The sequence below is a fragment of the Oncorhynchus mykiss genome, chromosome 26 (genome assembly GCF_013265735.2).
Source record: "Oncorhynchus mykiss isolate Arlee chromosome 26, USDA_OmykA_1.1, whole genome shotgun sequence".
NCBI lineage: Eukaryota > Metazoa > Chordata > Actinopteri > Salmoniformes > Salmonidae > Oncorhynchus > Oncorhynchus mykiss.
Window position 1 is genome coordinate 45,807,689 of NC_048590.1, and position 23,891 is coordinate 45,831,579.

Sequence of the window (23,891 nt, forward strand, 5' to 3'; positions counted from 1 at the left end):
TCAAAATGGAGGCAAACCCTTAAAGAAAAATGATCTTAAAAGCACAGTGCAGTCAAGAATGTGATTTTTCTGTTTTACATTTCCACAGAGGTTGAAATAATACTGTGAAATTGTGAAAATGACGACAATGCCCTTTTAGTGTGAGAGCTGTTTGAAAAGACTGCCTGACATTTCCAACTGTTTTGGTGGAATGGAGTTTTGACCTGCTGAAATGAGTTAGACCAATAAGACTCATTCTTATTGAAACTAGGTTACACAAAGTTCCAAACCTCTCCACCAATAACAGCTCATTTTCCCTTCCCCCCTCAGACCACTCCCACAGTCCTGGGAACATTCTTGATTGATAAATTGCTCTGTGCTAAGAAGCCATTGGTTCCATTTTGACCATTTTAATTGAAAATAATCACAGTAAGGTACTTAACTGTTACCCAGAAATGATTTGATATTGAGACAAAACAGCTGCATTAGACCTTTAAGAGAGATATATATTTATATATGTAAGTATACAATATGTAATCGAAATAAACGCATAGGGAATCTTCTCTGAAAAACAATGAAAAGTGCATTGCAAGCTGTAATGAACAAGAAACAATTATGACCACAATTTTCTTCTGTGAAAAATACATCTATAAGTGAGATAAAATGTACATTTGTAAAGAAAAACACGAGTATAAAGGCTGTTTTTCTGTTTTCTTCTCATTTGACCTCAGATACAGCAGTTAGGTAATAGCATTTCATTAGAATAAAAGACAAAAAGCCGTGTTAGAATTGCACCAACTCTGTTCGGATCCACAACTCGTCATGAGAAAATGACTTTTTGAAGCACAAAAGGTAAGTATCTATATTATATAAAATTCTTCCTGGAAAGAATCAATGTGACAAAACTGCTCTTTTTACAAAATGTACATTATATGTATAGAAATTTGGCAATCCATTGTGAGAAAACATGTTTTACATATAGATCTATGAATATATATTTATATAATAACCCCTGCCCCTTCATTTACTCATCAAATATCGGACTAAGGACTTGATTCAATCTGTAGTGCTGAAGATCTCAGCACGATAGAAATGTAAAAGTGATGTTCCTGTGTTTTCGCGGAAACTGCATTCACTGTAAACTCTGCATATGTCGGCTCAATCAGTATTTACCTTTAAAATTACGCCACATCGCTAATCGTCAGCGCAACCGATTGAATCGAACCCAAAAGTTTGCTGTAGGTAGTCAAGGGTCTGCTTTCTGATTGGCTGTCCTCTATTTCCTATGCTAATCTCTGCCTATCTAGTGCATGCTCATTGGTTGCGATCTTTCATGATTTGCAAAACAAATACAAAACTACATAAGAAAAATAGGTCTATGAAAAGGTCCACTAGCAGTTTGCTAGTTACATATATTTTTTACTACAAAACCCAGATTGTCCTCGTACTCTGTGGTTTCAGAAGCGTCTAGCCAATCAGGTAGTGCTGAAATGCTGGACCCTCCTCTTCTCATCATGGTGACAGCGCTGATCTCCAGACACCTCTGCTTCCTCTGGTCATCCAGTTAGTAGATTAAAACAGGAGGGCAAGAGGTTGATGCTCTGTCAGCTGACTATAGCTCCCCTGCCTCTCTTGTCTGGGCAGGCTATAGGCAGGCCTCTTATTCCATCTCTCTAGGCTGTAGGAAGACATCTCTGTCCCCCCCCCCCTGCTCTCTCTCTTCACTATAGACCCCTTCCCATCTCTCAGTCTCTGTTTTAGGCAGACCTCCCCCTATCTGTCCTTCACTATGTCTCTCTCCCTACATGCTATAGGCAGGCATCTCTCTCCCTCAATCTCTGTCCATGCTATAGGCAGGCATCTCTATCCCTCCATCTCTCTGTCCGTGCTATAGGCAGGCCTCTCTCTCCCTCCATCTCTGTCTGTGATATAGGCAGGCCTCTCTCCCTCCAGCTCACTCTCTCCATCTTAGTCTATGCTATAGGCAGGCCTCTCTCCCTCCAGCTCTCTCTCTCCCTCTCTTTTAGTCTGTGCTATAGGCAGGCCTCTCTCCCTCCCTCTTAGTCTGTGCTATAGGCAGGTCTCTCTCACTCCAGCTCTCTCTCTGTCTGTGCTATAGGCAGGCCTCTCTCCCTCCAGCTCTCTCTCCCTCTCTCTTAGTCTGTGCTATAGGCAGGCCTCTCTCCCTCCAGCTCTCTGTCCGTGCTATAGGCAGGCCTCTCTCCCTCTCCCTCTTAGTCTGTGCTATAGGCAGGCCTCTCTCCCTCCAGCTCTCTGTCTGTGCTATAGGCAGGCCTCTCTCCCTCCAGCTCTCTCTCTCTCTTAGTCTGTGCTATAGGCAGGCCTCTCTCCCTCCAGCTCTCTCTCTCTCAGTCTGTGCTATAGGCAGGCCTCTCTCCCTCCAGCTCTCTCTCTCCTTCTTAGTCTATGCTATAGGCAGGCCTCTCTCCCTCCAGCTCTCTCTCCCCCTCTTAGTCTGTGCTATAGGCAGGCCTCTCTCCCTCCAGCTCTCTCTCCCCCTCTTAGTCTGTGCTATAGGCAGGCCTCTCTCCCTCCAGCTCTCTCTCTCCCTCTTAGTCTGTGCTATAGGCAGGCCTCTCTCCCTCCAGCTCTCTCTCTCCCTCTTAGTCTGTGCTATAGGCAGGCCTGCTGCACCTGGTTGAGGAGCTCTCCGAAGCGGTCGAACAGGCCCTCCACCCAGGCTCCGTTCCTCATGCACAGCTGCACCGTCTCCTCCTGCCCCATGTCACCAGCCTGCACCCGCAATGACGCAATCTGCAACACGTCAACCACAAAACAAGCCACACGTCAACCACAAAACAAGCCACACGTCAACCACAAAACAAGCCACACGTCAACCACAAAACAAGCCACACGTCAACCACAAAACAAGCCACACGTCAACCACAAAACAACCCACACGTCAACCACAAAACAACCCACACATCCACCACACCAGCGTTTCTGTGCCAACTAAACAACCCTGGTATCACACAACAGTTGTATGCCAATCATGGGTTTCAGTTGTACAACCAAACCGTGCCCAGGGCCCTCACTGGCCAGGGCCCTCACTGGCCAGGGCCCTCACTGGCCAGGGCCCTCACTGGCCAGGGCGTGACATATTGCCTGACAAAGGCACAAGCCGCAAACAATTACACATACAGAGGGGTTGTTACTGAAGAGATAACCTAGGTTCAAGACTATTCTAAACTGAACATGACACTCAGTGGTCATTGCTGATACAGCGTCTCAGTTCTGCAGTCAAAATATCACGTTGGAGGTTTGACCGAGGGCCAACTAGACACCTGGTTAGTGTGTATTGTTTAGACTGAGGGCAATGTGGACCAACTAGACAGCTGGCTAGTGTGTATTGTTTAGACTGAGGGCAACGTGGACCAACTAGACAGCTGGCTAGTGTGTATTGTTTAGACTGAGGGCAATGTGGGCCAACTAGACAGCTGGTTAGGGTGTATTGTTTAGACTGAGGGCAATGTGGACCAACTAGACAGCTGGTTAGTGTGTATTGTTTAGACTGAGGGCAATGTGGACCAACTAGACAGCTGGTTAGTGTGTATTGTTTAGACTGAGGGCAATGTGGACCAACTAGACAGCTGGCTAGGGTGTATTGTTTAGACTGAGGGCAATGTGGACCAACTAGACAGCTGGTTAGTGTGTATTGTTTAGACTGAGGGCAATGTGGACCAACTAGACAGCTGGCTAGGGTGTATTGTCCACAGACACACTCCTGTACATGGTCTTCTTCTTAGCATCCCTGAAGTATTCCACCACAGACCCACTGGGGCACACACAGAGCACATGCATGCCCCCACTAGGGTGACCACATTTAAAACACCCAAATGTGGGACAACTGGATGACTTTGGGGGACAGTGTAGCCTGGTGGGAGGGAGTTTTAATCTGTTGATAAAATGTGGGACATGATTGTTTGCTTGCAGGACAAAGGACCAACATGCAGGGACATGTGGTCACACTCGGCCAATCACAGAGACACAGAGTGTTGTCTCACCTCCTCCTGACACATGAGGTATGTGTGGTACTTGTAATGCTGTAGAGAATGGTAGAGGGAGAACCACTGTGGTTTCTGCTGGTCCACTGTGTATTCCTAGAGACAGAGAGAACAGAGTTCATTACACTACATTTTCCTAAACACTCCACGCAAACTTCACAGTTTGGTCAAGTAAGCATAAAAAACTAAATGCATTCACATCCAGCAGTCACAGAAACATGTTGCATCAGAGACACAAACTGAGTGCAGGACGCCCTCTACTGGACAAAAGCAGAAAGGGCTTCTTCTTTCCCTCTGGCCTGCACTGTAAATAGCAGTGTCAACATAGAGCCTCTTCTTACCAGGGGCAGTTTGCTGGGGGACTTGGAAGGCTTCATGTTCTTCCTGTTGTAGGCCTTCCCACTGAGCCGCACCTTAAAGGCTGGAGTCTCCCCATCCTTGTTGAGCTCTGTTACCACGGAGATCTCTGGGAAGCTGTCCAGCGCCGTCTGAGGAGAGACAATGTGAGAGGTACTCAATAAAAGGTTGTTGAGGAAGGCAGAGGCCTATATTTATTTTCAGGAGAATGCTAAAACGCAAACCTTAAAGACTTGTCCCACTCGTAGTCTGGGCAGCAGGCGTCTCCTGTTGTCCCAGATCATCCCGTCCACTCTCTTCATGTGGGGCAGCAACAGCTCATCTGAACCCCAGAAACAATGTGATCAGCTTCCTAAATTCTACAAACAACTATTCCACTCCCTTCCCCTCTCTCCCCCCCTCAGGTATGCCAGACGTGATTACTCCTCCGTGAATACACCTGTCTCCGTCCCCTCTCTCTCCCCCCCCTCAGGTATGCCAGACCTGATTACTCCTCCATGAATACACCTGTCTCCGTCCCCTCTCTCTCTTCCCCCTCAGGTATGCCAGACCTGATTACTCCTCCGTGAATACACCTGTCTCCGTCCCCTCTCTCTCTTCCCCCTCAGGTATGCCAGACCTGATTACTCCTCCGTGAATGCACCTGTCTCCGTCCCCTCTCTCTCCCCCCCTCAGGTATGCCAGACCTGATTATTCCTCCGTGAATACACCTGTCTCCGTCCCCTCTCTCTCTTCCCCCTCAGGTATGCCAGACCTGATTACTCCTCCGTGAATACACCTGTCTCCGTCCCCTCTCTCTCCTCCCCCTCAGGTATGCCAGACCTGATTACTCCTCCGTGAATGCACCTGTCTCCGTCCCCTCTCTCTCCGTCCCCTCAGGTATGCCAGACCTGATTACTCCTCCGTGAATGCACCTGTCTCCGTCCCCTCTCTCTCCCCCCCCTCAGGTATGCCAGACCTGATTACTCCTCCGTGAATGCACCTGTCTCCGTCCCCTCTCTCTCCCCCCCCTCAGGTATGCCAGACCTGATTACTCCTCCGTGAATGCACCTGTCTCCGTCCCCTCTCTCTCCCCCCCCTCAGGTATGCCAGACCTGATTACTCCTCCGTGAATGCACCTGTCTCCGTCCCCTCTCTCTCCCCCCCCTCAGGTATGCCAGACCTGATTACTCCTCCGTGAATGCACCTGTCTCCGTCCCCTCTCTCCCCCCCCCCCCTCAGGTATGCCAGACCTGATTACTCCTCCGTGAATGCACCTGTCTCCGTCCCCTCTCTCTCCCCCCCCTCAGGTATGCCAGACCTGATTACTCCTCCGTGAATGCACCTGTCTCCGTCCCCTCTCTCTCCCCCCCCTCAGGTATGCCAGACCTGATTACTCCTCCGTGAATGCACCTGTCTCCGTCCCCTCTCTCTCCCCCCCCTCAGGTATGCCAGACCTGATTACTCCTCCGTGAATGCACCTGTCTCCGTCCCCTCTCTCTCCCCCCCCTCAGGTATGCCAGACCTGATTACTCCTCCGTGAATGCACCTGTCTCCGTCCCCTCTCTCTCCCCCCCCCAGGTATGCCAGACCTGATTACTCCTCCGTGAATGCACCTGTCTCCGTCCCCTCTCTCTCCCCCCCCTCAGGTATGCCAGACCTGATTACTCCTCCGTGAATGCACCTGTCTCCGTCCCCTCTCTCTCCCCCCCCTCAGGTATGCCAGACCTGATTACTCCTCCGTGAATGCACCTGTCTCCGTCCCCTCTCTCTCCCCCCCCTCAGGTATTCCCGACCTGATTACTCCTCCGTGAATACACCTGTCTGCGTCCCCTCTCTCTCTCTCCCCCTCAGGTATGCCAGACCTGATTACTCCTCCGTGAATACACCTGTCTCCGTCCCCTCAGGTATACCAGACCTGATTACTCCTCCGTGAATACACCTTTCTCCGTCCCCTCTCTCTCTCCCCCTCAGGTATGCCAGACCTGATTACTCCTCCGCGAATACACCTGTCTCCGTCCCCTCAGGTATGCCAGACCTGATTACTCCTGCGTGAATACACCTGTCTCCGTCTCCTCTCTCTCCCCTCAGGTATGCCAGACCTGATTACTCCTCCGTGAATACACCTGTCTCCGTCCCCTCAGGTATACCAGACCTGATTACTCCTCCGTGAATACACCTGTCTCCGTCCCCTCTCTCTCTCCCCCTCAGGTATGCCAGACCTGATTACTCCTCTGTGAATACACCTGTCTCCGTCCCCTCGCTCTCCCCCCCCTCAGGTATGCCAGACCTGATTACTCCTCCGTGAATACATCTGTCTCCGTCCCCTCTCTCTCTCCCCCTCAGGTATGCCAGACCTGATTACTCCTCCGTGAATACACCTGTCTCCGTCCCCTCTCTCTCTTCCCCCTCAGGTATGCCAGACCTGATTACTCCTCCGTGAATACACCTGTCTCCGTCCCCTCTCACTCTCTCCCCCTCAGGTATGCCAGACCTGATTACTCCTCCGTGAATACACCTGTCTCCGGCCCCTCTCACTCTCTCCCCCTCAGGTATGCCAGACCTGATTACTCCTCCGTGAATACACCTGTCTCCGTCCCTAACCCCCCTATGGCAGTCGTTCCCAAATCTTTTTTTAAGGAACTCAGTCCGGCTTTCATGTAACTGTTGAAAGTTGTAACAGTAACAGTTGTAACAGTTTGGGAACCCTTGGAAGGGTACCAACCATCCCCCTCTCCCCCTCTGTTGGGGGTATACCCACCGTTCTCCCTCTCCAGAGCGCTCATCACGTCTGCATCCAGGGCGACGCTGATCAACAGCTCTACAAAGCTCTTAAACGTCTCCTTCATGGTCCTGGTGTTGAGGAACCGAGAGGAAAACGGCACTGGAGGAGTGAACTCTGAGACAGAGAGAGAAAAGACAGAGGGAATTAACAGAGGGAACGAGGGAGAGGGAAGAACAAGAGATAAAACAGCACATAACAGGAAGTTGCAGAGCTCCATCAAGTCATCAAACCCATGGGAATGAGCCTAAATGTAGGCTCTCTAAAGCATCAACCCTCACCATCATCTTCAGCCTCATCCTCAGGAGAGGACTCAGAGGGAGACGGAGAGTACTCCTTCCACTTCCTCCTCTTCTTGGGCGGGGGCTCTGCCTTGGTCTTGGGCTGCTTGGTGCGAGGCTTGGACTGGGACTTCTGTGATGTGGGCGTGGCGAGAGGGTCAGAGTTCACTGAGCGGGGAGGAGTCTTCAGACCGAGCAGTGTCTTCGCCTGACAGCCTCTGGAGGAGAGAATGAAGGTAGAAATGAATGAAACCAGACTCAGAATGATGAAGATGAGACAGACTGAGGTAAATAAGTAGAGGAACAGATATCAGTACCTCATGGAGGACATGGGCTTGCAGCGGGGTTTGCGGTTACAGACCCGGACGTACTCCTTCTTGTTGACCGTGTCCAGGAACTTGACGTACACCCTCCTGTACATGGTCTTAGCGTCACCAAAGTAGCCCAGATACTAGAACGGATGTAGACACACACAACAGAGTGGATTCATGTTACTCTGCTTACAGAATAATGTTAAGAATTCAAACTCTATGGGGATTTATACAAACACACTAATCATCATCTGTGAGTGTGTGTGTGTTCATGAGTAGTGTGTGTATGTGCATGCATAGGTGTGTGTGTGTCTAATCAGATGTACACCTGTCCTTACACTGTTAGTGGCTGAGAACACTCTCTTGCTGTCCCTCAGCTCAGGGACAAACTTCTGCAGCAGAGCTTTCTGGACCTTCCAGATGGCTGGGGGTTCCTGTCCGGCTGTCAATGTCACCTACACACACACACACACACACACGAGTAGAACAAGTCTCAGCATGGATCAATAGAACAAACCACAGACAGACAGAGACACAAATATGTTTTATATATCTGGACTAACTGCATTAGGGGAAAAAAAGAAAAAAATGTGAATCTCTGCCAAGGTTTCACACAAATCCCCTCCCATCCCTCCCACCTTCAGGCTCCCGGTGTCCTCGTTTTTGACCACAAACTCGTCCCTCTCGCGGTACATGCCCTCTCCCCCGCTGTCCGACAGTTCTTCGTCCGTCAGTCCTTCTATGGCCACGCTGGTCAGCTGGACGGCCAGCTGGCCTGGGGGGGCCGGTTTCGCCCCCTCCTGCCCCGACGACCCAGTCACCGATGATGACAAGACGGTTGTCGAGGACTCCTTCGGTGCATCCGTCTGCTGCTCCTGGGCTTTGGAGGCTGAGTGAGGCATGCTGGGAGCCTGGTCTGGCTTCAGGGGAGAGTTGGAGAGTCTGTTGTCTGTTGATGGAGAGAAGAGAGAGGGGATAGAGGTTAGGGTATTAGATGTTAAATGTAACTACTGGAATTAACATGGTACTAATGAATGCCCTCCTTGATTTATGAAAATGTTTTTGGAGATAAAAAACAAAGCGTTTTATTTAAATGGTATCCAATCAGGACACAATGCTGTCTCACACTACACTGATAACTAACAAACCAGATGACTGAATCCTAAGGGCTTGTGAGGGCAGCCCATTCCATGTTTACCCGCTGTGTGTGTCCTGTCTGAGGGCTCGTCCAGGGCCGACAGGGCTGAGCTGATGCTGTTCTGGAGGGCCTGGTTCTTTCCAGCGCTGCTCTCATCCTCGTCTGAGCTGAATGATGGCAGTGTCTCCAGGTTCTTCTGGAGCTCTTCCTCCAGACGCTGCTGCTGAGAGCTCCCCGCAACCCCAAGGCCCTCATCGCCTATCAACGGGGCTGATGGGGGTTGTATTTTCAGAGGTAGAGGCGGTATGGCGCACAGTGGCCGCTTGGACGAAGCTGAGGGCCTGCGGGAGCGACTGGGGGTCCGTACGGGGGATGAGGAGAAGTGCTGTTTGGGACCTGACTTGAGGAAGTCCAGAAAGGAGCCGATGAAGCCTGTTTTGACCTCTGGCTGTTGCTCCTCCACCTCACGGATCTTCTGCCTCATCCTCTCCTGCTGCTGGTAGCTGTCGTAGGCCGCCTCCGAGGTGGAAGGGGAGCTGGTGGGGTCGCTGCCCCGGGAGTTCTGCCTCTTGGCCTGGACTGTCTTCTTCCTTGGTTGGATGTTCTCTTCCTCTGGAACGGGTGGCTTGGCCGAAGCCTTGGAGCGCACCCTCTTTTTGGGGTTGACAAAGCCGTCAGAAGAGGGACACTCGTCAAGGCCGTCTTCTCTCTTGATGACTTTGGACCCTTTGGGGTTCTGCTTATTGGCCTTGCCTCTGTTGAGGTTCCCTGAGGGGTCGTACCCCAGGCCAGCCAGGTGGTACTCATTCTCAGAGTGGCCTCCGTTGGGGTTGCCATCGGCCCTGTTGCTAAGGTAAACAGACTGTCCTTTGGGTGAAATGTTGTTTGGCTCGTCTCCGGGCTTCCGTAGCAAACCTTTGTCGGCGCCCATGTCGTGCCTGGGGTCGACTACAGTGGTGTGCGAGTGTGACATTGAGTACTGTTGCCCCAGATGCCCCTCCCCTTTAGGAAACTGGTGTCCGTCTGAGCTCATAGGAGAGCCATTGAGTGTCAGGGTCATGGTGTTATGGGAGTTAGTGTTGGTGATGATGGAGGTCTGGGAAGATGAAGAGGAGAAACTAGGTGACTGGTGTCTGGTGTCCCCAGTCTGGAAATGACCCTTGGGGTCGGGCATGCCGCCCTCAGCAGCACCGGACGTGGCTTTGACAAAGTCCTGTGGCGTGACACCGCAGGCGGCTGCCGTGGCAGCCAGGATGTCATCCACGTTGGACAGGATGTTCCTCTCGTCCGCCAGCAGCATGGACTCTGGGAAGCAGATGGAGCTCAGGGCGAAATGGTGCTTAGCGTCCTGCGACTGCTGCTGATTGGTCGACTGACTGTAAGGGTCTTTTGGCGAAGAGAGGTGCAGTATGGAGGAGTCCGTGATGGTGTTCTGTCCTACTGCCCCAGGCTGGCTCTGGCTACCATTAAGGCTAACGCTGATCAGATGATCTCCCTCCATGTGAAGGTACTGGACCTGGCCTGACCCCGGGGTCAGCTGCACCTTGGAAGGGTTGAGACCACAGTGGATGAGAGGCTGTTGGATCAGGACCATCTGCTGGTCCCGATTAGGCTCCAGTAGAACCTGAGAGTTGGGGACCCTGATGTACTGGTTCTGGGTGTGGTTCAGGGCAGACTGGGCGTTGGCCTGGTGATTTTGTTGCCGTGGCTCGGGCCCTTTGAGCAGGAGTGAGTGCTGTTTGAGCTCCTCATGGGAAGACATGAGCTGGGCGTTGGTCCTAGTCTTTGTGCCTATGAGCTGGTCTTCGGCTCGCGAGTTGCTCCGGATCACACTCTGAGTGTTGTAACGGTCATCCATTTTGGAGACTACGTAGACCACATTGTCACTGCCCCCCAGGCTGGAGGTTTCTAAAGAGACCTGCTGGAGAGCCTGGAGGTCCTCGATGGGGATCTCTCCTTCCAGTTTCAGTTTGCAGTAGGCTGGCTTTAGGTCCTGTACTGAGGCTCTGCAGTTGTTCTGTAAGGCGAGGGGAGGGGCTGAAGAGAAGGGGGTGTAGCCCTGGCCCGATATTGATGTGGGTAACCTCTGGGCGATGGCGGAGGGGTAGGGGGCGCTGAGGGATTGTCCTGCGGCGTAGCTCTGAGACTGAGTGACCGAAGCCTGCCCCTGAGACAGGTAGCTCACGTTAGGGGCACCCTGAGAGTGGCTGGCAGGGGAGCTCTGAGAGGGGTTGCCCAGACACAGGCCCTGAACCTGGGCTCTGTACTGGCCCACATCCTCCTGGCTCTGCCCAGGGCTGGAGCAGTAGACCAGGGACTGACTGACAGACGCTACATTGCCTGAATGGCCAGAGAAGGAGGGCAGAGTCTTATAGAGAGAAGGCCTGAGGAGGTCTGAGGAGGAAGAGGAGTAAGCCTGGGAGGTGATGTAACTCTGAGAGTGGCTGAGAGTGGACAGCAGACTGGGTAGCGGGGCCGATGTGTATGGTTGAGTCTGTTGGCTGGCAATCACCGAACCATGCTTCAACCCAGGCCCCTGCCCTGGGGAGGGGTAGCTCTCTGGAGATCCACCCTGTGACTGGGGTCCGCCATCTGGGGCCAGTTTGGAAGAACAGTCTTTAGTCTTGGCACCCGTGGAGGACGAGCAGTACCCAGAGGGGGAGGGGATGGAGGAGGGGTAGGCCTGAGATTGCACACCCGTCTTAGGCTGCTGCGCACCGTTGACCCCCTGGGAGGAGTCCGTCCCCATGGAGGTGCTGCAGGGCACTGTGGTCTGCCTTGAGGGGTCCTGCTGGAAGGAGCCATCCCCCTCCCCGCTGCCTGAGCCGAGGTAGCCCTGCAGGGAATGCTGCAAGCCAGGCAGCTGCTCCGAGACAGTGTGGCTGCTGCTAGAAGGCCTCTGGTGGTGCTTGATCACACTACATTCCCGCTGGAGTGCTCTCTCGATGGAGCCCGAGAAGACGGGCACCCCGTAAGGCTGGGGGGCTGACTGGGTAGCCAAGGGCAGTAGCCCAAACTGGGGCTGCAGGAGGTGAGGGGCCGACTCCTGGGCCGAGCGATATGTGGATGACTGGGGAGGGAGGGCGGTGCCCAGGGAGGGGGTGGGGAGGCGGTCGAAGGCCAGGGAGGTAGGTAGCGTGGCCTGGCTGGGTTTAAGCTGCAGCAGGGGGTCGAGGTGGGAGGAGAGCAGGCCGTTGGTGGAGGTGCTGAAGGCGTGGTCCTGGAGGGCCAGGGAGGGGCTGGTGGCGTAGCTCCGCGAGGGGAAGGCACTAGGGTGCTGATAAGAGGAGAGGGGGGCAGGGTAGGGGAATGTGGCGCTGGTAGGAAGGGCACCGGTGAGGAACAGCTCTGTGGTGGGGTTGGCGCCTAAGTGAAAAAAAAAGAAAGATGAATAAAGATAAATCTTCGGGCAAGTTCACATCCAAACAAAATACAAAATGATACAGACAAAAACAAGCCGCTAACACAGCTCACATACGACAGATGAACCAAACATGAGAGAGAGAGGTAGAAAGAGAACAAGGCCAACGATGTGTAATATATGAACTGAGTGGAATGGATACAGGTCTCATTTCCCAATTGAAACCAGCCTGGTGCCTCAATTCAAAATGTCATTTTCTTTGGAATCCATGACGCACAGAACAATTCATAAATCCACAACAAATAATTAACTCAAAACCAAGTGTGTAAAATGGCAGCCATTTGGTGTGTGTATATACTGTGTGTGACCTCACCGGTCTGCCACGTGGTGGTCCTAAAGGGGGGGAGCAGAGAGGCCCCGACAGGACCAGCCTGCTGCAGGGCTCTAGACTCCATGGCCGACAGGAAGTTCATGACAGAGGTCTCAGTAGTGTTAGTGCCTGAGTCAAACCCCCCCGACAGACCTGGGAGAGGTAGAAGAAGGGGGAGGCGGTGAAGAGAGACAGAGAACATGTCATGAGGTTACTGAGGTTATGTCTAGAAGGGATACAGATTGTGTCAAAAATGTACTTTTCGGAGCAGGTTAGGTGAATTAGGTTAAGAAACGGGTTCGCTGAAAAAATGTCAAATTTTACAAAAGTTGTATCCATCTAGACATGACCGGTTACTGATGCAGGCGCAGTAACATTCTCCTAATGGTCTTCCTACAATAACAACACAGAGTGGCAGCCCGCTACAGTTCATTAAACAAGTCTCGTAGTCCTTCATTAAATCTTACCTGTAGGGTGATGGGTAGTGGTGTAGGTGGGCAGCTGGGTGCAGGCGTAGGTCTGCCGATGGAGGAGCTCCGACTCCAGGTGTGTGGCACCATAACTGGCACTGCGGAAAGGAACACACACACACACACACACACACACATATACATTAGGACACGCACATGTTGCACCTTTACTGTGCAACCTCACCATGCCTGAGGCACTAAACCAGACAAGCTTATTCCACACATCAACAACACGATGTGAGCACTATCACAACAGCACACTGTGCCCCTGTCAGCCCCCTGGGCCTTGCCCTGTCACACAGAGACCCAGACAGTATTTATAGGCCCATGATGCAAGCTTACAAAAGTGTGTCAGGCACAATGGAGGCCCTTAAAAATGTGGTGCAGGACGGGTCTCATTTGATATATAAAAACATCTCTCACCCATTGATAATATTATAATTGATAGTCACATAAGAGGTTATTATTTGTTCAGCATTAGAAACAGAGTTAAACAGATTAGAAAATGATATACGTTGACAGAACTCAAACATGACACGTTATTTTTATAGAAACACTAGTATTGATTATAACAGGGTGTCAGACAAGCTCATATGAAGACTGCTGTACTAAACAGGGATCACACACAACATGAGAGCAGACACACTTGTTGTTCCCTCCTCACAGCTGAACTACCACAGGATAACATGTAGCACTATCAACCTGCACTGTCATGAATAGTGTCAGTGTAGCTAGACAACCAGCTGGTGCTCTCTCATGCCCTTTCCACAGCCCCCCAGAGTGACACAAAGAGACTGGCATGGCCAGAGGTGAATTATTCATGTACACTGTACAGGGGAACCCAAGCAGGTTGAGGAGATTGTTACAAGTCATAACAGGGTTATGAATGAGAGCTCTGGGATATTTTTATGTCGGCCTCAGTCTTGAAACCTACAAAGGCCTAACCCACACACAGAAGTGGAGGCAGAAGAAGAACAGAGAGCGAGACTTTTTAAGAGGACAGACTACCTTATGAACCTTGGGTTATTTGCATCCAATGAAACTTTAATTCCGCACTTTACAATTCACTGGAGCATCAAAACAGCCTTGTCAGTATAAGAACTTGAGAATGAAAGGCCCTGTACAAACAGCTAGCTACTACTTTCCATCAAAACGTGTGGTAAAAACAACTAGGGCCGGTACGATACAATACTCATTAGTATCTTGACAAGGAAACAAAACGCAAAGCGGATTTTACTTTTTTAGGAAAACAGTCCTAATGTTGGAAGCAAACATTATGTCATCCAGAGTCACATTTATTTATTTTCCATCTGTAGCTCACAATATTTTACATACAGCAGGTTTTTAAAGTACCAAAGAGTTGTCTGCTTCATGTTTTTATTTTCGCTTTCAAATAAATATTGTTATACTGACATCGTCACAGCGCCCCGCCCCCACCCCAAAAGACCCCAGAACGAGTCAGTCTGTTCATCACATGGTAACAAAATGGAGCCGAACATGTCCCATTTCCTATTATTCAGATAATACGAGACGTCTCGGTGCGATGAACACAGAGCAGACTGACTGATGTTCTAGTCAGGAGACAAACGCTCAGCTGGGAGTCATCTCATCTGCTTCTCTCTCTCTGTCCCTGTGTTTCACTAACACATCCCTACTAATCTACAATAAAAGGGTGAGGGAGAGATAAACTAGTCACAAACTAGGACCCAAGTCAAAGCTAAATTCCCTGAGTTGATTCTCACTGATCAGTTTGGAGGAACCAACCAAAACGCTGATTCTCACTGTGATCAGATTGGAGGAACCAACCAAAACGCTGATTCTCACTGATCAGTTTGGAGGAACCAACCAAAACGCTGATTCTCACTGATCAGTTTGGAGGAACCAACCAAAACGCTGATTCTTACTGATCAGTTTGGAGGAACCAACCAAAACGCTGATTCTCACTGTGATCAGTTTGGAGGAACCAACCAAAACGCTGATTCTCACTGTGATCAGTTTGGAGGAACCAACCAAAACGCTGATTCTCACTGTGATCAGTTTGGAGGAACCAACCAAAACGCTGATTCTCACTGATCAGTTTGGAGGAACCAACCAAAACGCTGGTGCTTTCACACAGACAAGAGAAAGTGAAAAGGTCAGGAAGACATTATCGCACTCAGGGATGATGAGGAGGTGGTGATCTCCACCTCCTCCCTGAGTGGGATAGTCTATTTTCTAGAGTGAATCCACCGTTCTCTCTAAAGACAGACGCTTTCCAAGTCCTTTTTCCTGGAGGTTAGAACAGTCACAGGGACAATGAGCAGTTGGAGAGAGAACTCAGGAACAGGCTTCAAGCATGTTCAGTCTAGCCTACTTTCATAATGTAATGACATAGAACTAGTACGAACAGCTTCACCGTAAAAAAAAACTACAAACTGTTTTAAAACCCACCTGTCTGATATGCGACCTTCCCTGATTTAACTTACCTACCCCTAAAACTGTTCAACTAAACATGTGTTGGTGAGTAGGTTAAAACAAGACCCCACGCTCCCCCCTAAGGGTGTCAATCTCAGTTTCCCTCCATAACCTGAGAAGTGACTGATCTCTAACCAGCCCCTCGCTCTCCCTTTACTTCTCCCTGTCTCCTCAGACCCTGGGGGTGGGAGGTGGAAGGAGGAGGGTGGGTGGCACAGCCGCCCAGAGGCACTGTGTGGGGCTCCACAGTTCATGTCTGGACAGAGATTCCCCACTCACACCACTAACGAGGGCTCCTCTCTTCATCCAGGTGGAAATGAGTTGAAGAGCCCAGTCTGCCAAGACGAGAGACATGATTCTGTTAAATGTGTTTCAACTTAATGTCAAAAAACAGGTAGTTAGGGTTTAGGGTTTAAACAGGTTTAAACAGGTAGTTAGGGTTTAGGGTTTAAACAGGTAGTTAGGGTTTAAACAGGTAGTTAGGGTTTAGGGTTTAAACAGGTAGTTAGGGTTTAGGGTTTAAACAGGTTTAAACAGGTAGTTAGGGTTTAGGGTTTAAACAGGTAGTTAGGGTTTAGGGTTTAAACAGGTAGTTAGGGTTCAGGGTTTAGGGTTTAAACAGGTAGTTAGGGTTTAGGGTTTAAACAGGTAGTTAGGGTTTAGGGTTTAAACAGGTAGTTAGGGTTTAGGGTTTAAACAGGTAGTTAGGGTTTAGGGTTTAAACAGGTAGTTAGGGTTTAGGGTTTAGTGTTTAAACAGGTAGTTAGGGTTTAGTGTTTAAACAGGTAGTTGGGGTTTAGGGTTTAGTGTTTAAACAGGTAGTTAGGGTTTAGGGTTTAAACAGGTAGTTAGGGTTTAGGGTTTAAACAGGTAGTTAGGGTTTAGCTAGACTGAACCTCAACATCCACATATCTGATCAACTGTTACGCACGGACTAACTTCACTTAGTCTCTCGCTGTGTGTCTGTACTCAGCAGATACCATAACTAGGGCAGCTGGTGTCCCACATTTTCAGCGCTATCCATTTATAAAACAGGATATTTTAACAGGCAATTCAGGTTAACTCCACACAGAGAGTGGACCAAAAAAATACACATTATCAACCACACCACTGAGCCTCCCAAATATACGTGTGACAAGCACGACTTTCATATTCATCATTTTGTTCAATGGTCAAATGACAGCGATGCTCTGAAGAAGTAAACATTCAGAGTTGACCACGATGTAGACGTCAGACAGCTGTCAACAAACTGTACAAAACACCAGTCTTTCTGTGACTTCACTTTCAGTCAAAACAGAATCCAACCAGTCAAGCTACTTCCTAAAAATTGAGACCATGTCAATGACCAGATTATCAGCGAATTAAACACCTCGGATTTGACAACCTTACGCGCAACAACGTATCTAGCTAGCTATGCAAATATACCCGTACATCAGTGTGATTAAGCGGACCTGTCTGGCGACTTCTTTCCTAGTTAAAGATGGTTCATTCTAAGCGATCGAATACTTGATTGAACTATTCGACATAATTGCATTCTTGCATGTAGATAGTTAATTGTGCATATTGACAATTAACGTGCAACACAGCTACGTAGCTGATGGCGTGCTACAGATTTTAGGGGTGTCCAACATTTCCAAAACACTGTTCAATGAGTGATCAGTAACTTTATATTCATATGTCAAGCCCTCCACACAATTGTTCCATAACACGACGCGTTAACTTTAAAAGCTCGTCACATTTCTGTTTGTTGTGCTAGGCCTTCCATCACCGGAATTTTCCGTGAAAGGTGACCCGCCCTCTCCTTCATCTCATTTACCTTGGCTTTATGCTTGCGGTGCTCCGCTCATAGGCCCAGGCTACGGTCTGTGCTGGTGGAGCCAGCGGGTCTGCGAAACTGGAATTCGGGTAATTCCGGTCCATCATCCGTCGAAGGCTGGGAGTGATGCACTTCCCCGATGGCGCTTTGTGAAGCAGTAGGCACACATACGAGCGCGGCGCCGGACAAAACAATCACATTCTCCCGGACCATAGATTACTAGGCGCCGTCAAGTTCATCTGTTTAGTCCTGAAACTTTATAACCACTTCTCTTTAGCATGAGGTTATGATGATAATCATTGTTCGTTTTCCTTAATCAAAAACTGTGCAGGCACTGCATGGTGGTTTGGTACTTGGATCAGGTCCCCATGTTGGTTTATTTCCCATGATGCACCGCCAACCCTGCTTGAGTTGGAAGAGTTCTTTCTCATAATTTTCCTTCAGTATAATAATGGAGCAATATTTCTTTCTGTGAAATGTTTTTACCTGTCTGAAATGACATCAAGTCAGTCATATCACTGATCATATATTTTTTAACACGACCTTTGCACATACTTTTTTTTAAACCTTTGCACGGTCACATAATTATGTAAGAAATCGTGATATAATTTGCAGACAATTTAATGATCAAAATAATGATCGCCTTTGGTGTTGCTGCAAACATTAACACTTCACCATTCAAACATTCTTCAGAGAGACAAGACAATCATTAAAATGTCAATTTATGAAATGATCCTCTGACAGTTAACATGTTTCATAGACTTAAAAGTACACAATCAGTCAAACCAAGCATCATCAGCACACATACAGTACATTGTCCCATGATGTCAACCTCACCATTGACATCATTCATAGATCTATGTGTCACTATACCTCCTAATCCTTACAGAAGTCATGCTCAGATGTGAGCAGTATTAATTCAATATCCTATTTTACAAATGAATGGGTAAAGAAACAGCCCACTACTCAACAGTGTCCAGAAATAAAAACAGAATTATCCCAACCTGTGGTTGTAAAACCCTAAAAGAAAGTGCACCCTGTTATGACAATTTAACAGGCACTTCATTAAATATCACGGATAGGTTTCTTCTTCATTAATGAATAGCTTCAGAAAAGAGCAAAGACTTCCTGGGACACTCATAATAGCATAGCATGTGATCTGTGCTTGACGTGGGCAGGATCTCACCGGAACTGAGTACTGGCACCAACAATGTTCTACTGCTTCAGTTTCTGCACCGCCTATAGAATATTAGCTCAAAAGTATTGCAGAGCTCCTGCACAGGCATACATATATATATAAAATATAATATAAACAACAGTACAGGTAAATGAGTACAGGCACGTATAGTATTTCAGTCCAAGTCAAGCACTGAGTGTGATGTCATCAAACTCACACAGTCTACTTGAGCAGTTACTACACATACAGTGAGCGCCAAAAGTATTGGAACAGTGACACATTTTGTCTATGTACTTTGGTTTTGAAATTATACGACGAGGAGGTTAAAGTGCCGACTGGGATGATATTTGTGCATCTAACTTTGTCACAAAAAAATTGTCACTGTCCCAATACTTTTAGAAGCCACTGTACATCTAATGTGATTCAGAGAATGTGGAAGTGTCAATTATCTCAGTCTGTCCTAACACTATGCTCATATTGTGTCATTAACCAACAGGCTACAGTAGTAGGCAGACTTGTGTGTATACCACAGGTTGGTGGCACCCTAACTGGGGCGGATGGGCTCGTGGTAATGGCTGGAGCGGAATCAGTGGAATGATATTAAACATGGTTTCCATGTGCTTGATGCCATTCCATTCACGCCGTTCCAGCTATTATTATGATCCGTCCTCCCCTCAGCAGCCGACACTGGTATATACTCAATACGGTTTCTCATGCTTCATTTTCCATTCATAAAAGCAGAGCAGTTGACAGGTTACAGTTAAACTAAGATTTATCATGTCAAGTATTACCTCACTAGTTGTTATGGGTTAAAGCAGGTCCAACTCAAAAGTGAGGAATAAAGTGATGAGGAATAAATCAACTTTGGCACATGCAGAAAAATGTCTAAACATTTGTACAAATAGATAAATATGCTAAACATCTCAAATTGCAGGTAACGGAAGAGGTCAAGAGGTAATCAGTCACACAGATCTACAATTATCACAAGGTATTACATACAATCCAATAAAATCACATGTTGAACATGCACGGTAGAGAACAACCATGTCAGGTAAATAGATCTAAACCTCTTTAGTAGCATTTGATGATGCTCAACATGGAGACATTCATCCAGCGAGGTCAAAGGTGCTATCGTCGAATACTTCCAGGTTGAGACCTGTGGGAAAGAAACAAAGTAAACATGTTGTTCACCTAACAAGGCAAGGTTAGAAAGATCCCTACTGTCTATAAACCAAAATAAAATTGTACAAAAAAATGTTTTGAAAAATATTTTAATGTATGAACATTTTTGTAGTTATAATTCAATTCAGATAGGTAGAGCAAGTTTTGGGTTTATGTGTAACAGTGTTGGTTGTGTCAATCTCCTTCCCACAACCTGGGCTCAAACCAGGGAGGACACTGAACACATCGACAACTGTTACCCACAAAGCATCATTACCTGTCACTCAACAAAAGCAGTGGCCCTTGCAGAGCAAAGGAAACAACCAGCTCAAGGTCGCAGAGCGAGTGATGTCACGGATTGAACACTAGTAGCCCGCACAGCTAACTAGGTAGCCATTTTAGGTCGGCAACACTCACTCTTAAGCATCAGCTGTCAGAGCAGCTCACAGATCACTGCACCTGTACATAGCCCATCTGTAAATGGCCCATCCAACTACCTCATCCCCATATTCTTATTTATTTTGTATCTTTGCACCCCAGTATCTCAACTTGCACATTCATCTTCTGCACATCTATCACTCCAGTGTTTAATTGCTAAAATGTAATTACTTCGCCACTACGGCCTGTTTATTGCCTTACCTCCCTAATCTTACCTCATTTGCACACACTGTATATAGATTTTTTCTATTGTGTTATTGACTGTGCGTTTGTTTATTCCATGTGTAACTCTGTGTTGTTGTTTGTGTCACACTGCTTTGCTTTATCTTGGCCAGGTCGCAGTTGTAAATGAGAACTTGTTCTCAACTAGCCTACCTGGTTAAATAAAGGTAAAATAATAATTAATTTTTTAAACTCCCCTTTGACCTCCTCTGCAGCAACCGGCACAATCATGTGTGTGTGTGTGTACATGAGCATGCGTGTGTATACCCAGGGTAAGGAGGAGGTGGGGCGTCGTGCGTTCCAGATTTGCCGATGGCGTCCTCATAGGAGGGCAGGCCTGGGGGGTCAATCTCCTCCGGCGGGGGCAGGAGCACAGGCTGCAGAGAGACCTCATCCAGTCTCCGCATGATCAGCGAGGCATTACTGCGCCTTGGACGCACCCTAACAGAGCTGGAAGAGACAGTCAGGAATGATGCAGTATCCCTTTGAAGAATGTGTGCGTATACACACACACACACACTTTACCCCTATCTACATATTACCTCAATTACCTCGACTAACCTGTAACACTGCACATTGACCCGCCTATATATAGCCTCGTTATTTTTTTTATTTTTTTACTTTAGTTTATTTAGCAAATATTTTCCTCAACCCTTATTTTTCTTAAAACTGCATGGTTGGTTAAGGGCTTGTAAGTAAGCATAAGTAAAGTCTACACCTGTTGTATTCGGCGCATGTGACAAATAACATTTGATCTTATTCAAACTATTGATCCAGCGACCACTGTCATTCAGTCAACATAATACCCCTCATCTAACTCACCCTGCACGTGAGAGGTTATCCTTACAACTCCCCTTGCAGAAGTACCAGACCAACAGGCCGAAGATGACGATGGCCACCCCTGCCGCGATCAGACCCACAAGCAGGGCAGTCACATCCAGCCGCGATGGCCGCGTGTCCTCATCTGTGGGATCACACAAAAACAACCAACTGAAGTATTTTTGCATGTATGACACACTGCAAGATTCCTAAATATGCTGCTAACTCTCCTAAAGAGTCACAGTGTATGGTGCTTTTTTTAAACTAGACTGTAACCAGGTTTCTCTCCAGCCATCCTGTAACATTTATGGACTAATAAACCTGTCAAGGAGAAAATAAACTGGACTGCAGAACTTAAGGGCCTGAGTTGAACCGCTGGGCTATAGGCTGCATTAGGTTTTGCATTTCGTCCTCCTGATTGAGGGTGTCTTCCGCCACCCTGTACCCATCAGTGTAGTTAGAAAAGTCTGTGCGATTAATAGTAGTACAATGGAAAATAGTTGACCTGCGACATACATGTAGATGTACTTAGTCATACTTCTCTTACCCTCGGTGTACTTTTTCCAGAAGTCATCCTGCGAAGTTACATAAAGACAACATCAGGTTGTGGTCATGAGACTGGGCCTACCACTACCACTGCCTGAACCACTGCCTGAACACCCTCTCAGCATCACTTACAGTCTGAGGGACATTTTCAAAGACCTCTCGTGCTTCCTCGTAGCTGCAGACTTCTTCAAAGCACTCCCTCTCCAAATTCCCAGGAGTGAAGAGCTCAAAGTCAAATCGGTTGGCCAATAGATGGCGTCCTAAGAATGCATTTGCCTGCTCCTCTTGCACGAAAACTAGGGGACTCAATCACACGAGTGGAACAAAATGATGCAAACTTTTAAACACAATACTTTAATACCATAATTTAGGAATATAACAAAATTATATTTGAAGATGTTTGGAAACTCATGTCTCACCTTCTTTTGATTGGTTCTCTGTCCCTGTGGTGTGTAATAACTTTCTCACACAAGCAAAGTTTCCACAGGGAAGCAGTTGATACAGTATGAATAAATGCAAAAGCATCGCCATTCACCTGCGGATAATGATTTGAGCATAGGTCATAGAGATTAGATAAGAAGTTACAACGTGCATTTCACAAGTTAGTGACAACAAGACACACCCAGTTTTCACCAGAAAGCTGTTCAGAAGCCTATACAGTTTATCGGTTGATTGCTTAGCAATTCTTTCCTTAAAAACGTAAGTTTTAATTTTACACCTTAAATTGTTCACACTGAAACGTCACTTTTTGGGCGACCCGACCAAATTCGTATACAAGTATGAATTGTAGATCTGTAATTCTCATTGAAAGCAAGTCTAATAAGCGGTAGATCTGTTCTATGTGCTTTATTTATATGCTTCCTGTTCTTAAAAATGTCGTTTTTTAAACTCTTTTACTTTAGGTTTCGTACACCAGCTTCAAACAGCTGAAAATACAATATTTTTGGTTATGTAAATGATATTTCACAGCGGTTTAGATGATATAATGATTCTCCACACTATACTTGGCGAACTATTAGAATTTTAGCAACCAGGAAATGGCAGAGCAATTTCTACATAGTGCACCTTTAACTTTAAAACGTGTAAAATCCAAGAAGAGCGGAAGAAAACAGGCTACCTCACGAAATTAAGTTACTGAGCAGGTATGAATGACATTGATTGTTGACAGGTGAAACTGAAATGAAACCACCTACCTCGAACGTTCGCCGATAACAGCTGTGTTTGATGTTATATTTCCTTATAAAAACAATCAGAACACGTATCGTCAATAATCAACAACACCGCATTACAAAATATTATAATTCGTTAAATCAATACAAGTAGAATATTCCAGGAAGCGCGAGGTTTCTGTTTACTCCCAACAATTTTTTTTACATTTTCTTGTACTCCCAAGAAATGTGAGCTCACCTCCTGTTCTGTAGTAGTTACCTACCTGTACAGACCTGACTAATCAAGCTTTTCACCTGGATACACTGATCTACAGTTCAGTAAAAACACAAGGTGGCACTTGAAACCACTAAACAAGAGAGAATCGGCACAGGAGTGAATCAAGTAGAGTAGTAGACTTCCCAGAGCCTTTAAAAACGTCTACTTTACATTTAGCCTAGAACAAATAAACAGACATATTATTAATTGAAAGGGATATGCCTACTCATGCTCCACTGTCGAAACAGGCACTTCACAATCAGGGAAATGTGGGAACTAATGGATGTCATTGTGGCTAAAAAATACCATGTAATGTCACACCAAAACATGAAATCACATTCTACTGTAAGGCTTGGTTTCCACTCTCAATTTACTTTTGTAATATTTATTTAAAAGAAAACACAAGTCCATATCTAAGAGAGGCCAGAGGCATATATTTGACTAAACATTGTATTACACGTTGTAGAAAGGGAAACATGTCCTCTCTGAATCTAACGGATGTGTCCCAGTTTTCCACAAGATCTGTTCAAGTGACGCACATTTCCTTTTGCGACCATGACGTCATGGCCTGGATTCTGAATGGGTCTGCCTCGCGACCTGTCTCAGCAAATTGACCTTTATCCCTGAGATTTACTGGGATTGACTAGGATAGCCGAGTTTAACGACCTCTTAATGGGGGAAAAACCTGTGCATGTAATATTTCACCCCAAATGGCTAAACATTTTATCCAGAGTGCTCTTTGTGGTATCCACAATGCTGCCTCTGTCCTTTCAATATGAG

General features: G+C 47.4%; 2 protein-coding genes across 6 annotated transcripts; both read right to left on the reverse strand.

The window, feature by feature from the left end:
* Positions 1-2,475: 2,475 nt before the first annotated feature.
* On the reverse strand, positions 2,476-17,728 carry LOC110506195 (glutamine and serine-rich protein 1). Its single transcript, XM_036963542.1, has 13 exons — positions 17,324-17,728; positions 13,051-13,151; positions 12,587-12,736; positions 8,913-12,218; positions 8,353-8,663; positions 8,053-8,169; positions 7,721-7,854; positions 7,404-7,621; positions 7,102-7,239; positions 4,586-4,683; positions 4,346-4,492; positions 4,005-4,100; positions 2,476-2,754 (listed from the first exon to the last, which is right to left on the reverse strand). The coding sequence occupies exons 1-13, from the start codon at positions 17,428-17,430 to the stop codon at positions 2,614-2,616; spliced, it is 5,064 nt and encodes a 1,687-aa protein (XP_036819437.1). The 5' UTR covers positions 17,431-17,728; the 3' UTR covers positions 2,476-2,613.
* Positions 17,729-17,937: 209 nt separating this feature from the next.
* On the reverse strand, positions 17,938-23,219 carry LOC110506937 (transmembrane gamma-carboxyglutamic acid protein 4-like). Of its 5 annotated transcripts, none has more exons than XM_036963545.1 (8): positions 23,119-23,219; positions 22,880-22,922; positions 22,106-22,221; positions 21,819-21,982; positions 21,688-21,715; positions 21,144-21,285; positions 20,589-20,771; positions 17,938-19,656 (listed from the first exon to the last, which is right to left on the reverse strand). In XM_036963545.1, exons 3-8 carry the CDS (start codon positions 22,215-22,217, stop codon positions 19,629-19,631), a joined length of 657 nt encoding a protein of 218 aa, XP_036819440.1. In that variant the 5' UTR covers positions 22,218-22,221; positions 22,880-22,922; positions 23,119-23,219; the 3' UTR covers positions 17,938-19,628. The 5 variants fall into 5 exon arrangements, with proteins under 5 accessions (XP_036819440.1, XP_036819439.1, XP_036819438.1 ...); XM_036963544.1 differs by having other exon boundaries at positions 23,094-23,190; XM_036963543.1 differs by lacking the exon at positions 23,119-23,219 and having other exon boundaries at positions 22,880-23,087.
* Positions 23,220-23,891: the final 672 nt, after the last annotated feature.

What these genes read in the sequence shown, in the direction of transcription:
- LOC110506937 (XM_036963545.1), bottom strand. Translation starts at nt 22,217, where the DNA reads ATGGCGATGCTTTTGCATTTATTCATACTGTATCAACTGCTTCCCTGT. An exon ending in AGAGAACCAATCAAAAGAAG is followed by an intron (nt 21,983 to 22,105) that starts GTGAGACATGAG and finishes TGAGTCCCCTAG; the next exon opens with TTTTCGTGCAAGAGGAGCAG. An exon ending in CTGGAAAAAGTACACCGAGG is followed by an intron (nt 21,286 to 21,687) that starts GTAAGAGAAGTA and finishes GTGATCCCACAG; the next exon opens with ATGAGGACACGCGGCCATCG.
- LOC110506195 (XM_036963542.1), bottom strand. Translation starts at nt 17,430, where the DNA reads ATGATGGACCGGAATTACCCGAATTCCAGTTTCGCAGACCCGCTGGCT. An exon ending in AGACAGGACACACACAGCGG is followed by an intron (nt 8,664 to 8,912) that starts GTAAACATGGAA and finishes CTCCATCAACAG; the next exon opens with ACAACAGACTCTCCAACTCT. An exon ending in GGATGAGGCTGAAGATGATG is followed by an intron (nt 7,240 to 7,403) that starts GTGAGGGTTGAT and finishes TCTCTGTCTCAG; the next exon opens with AGTTCACTCCTCCAGTGCCG.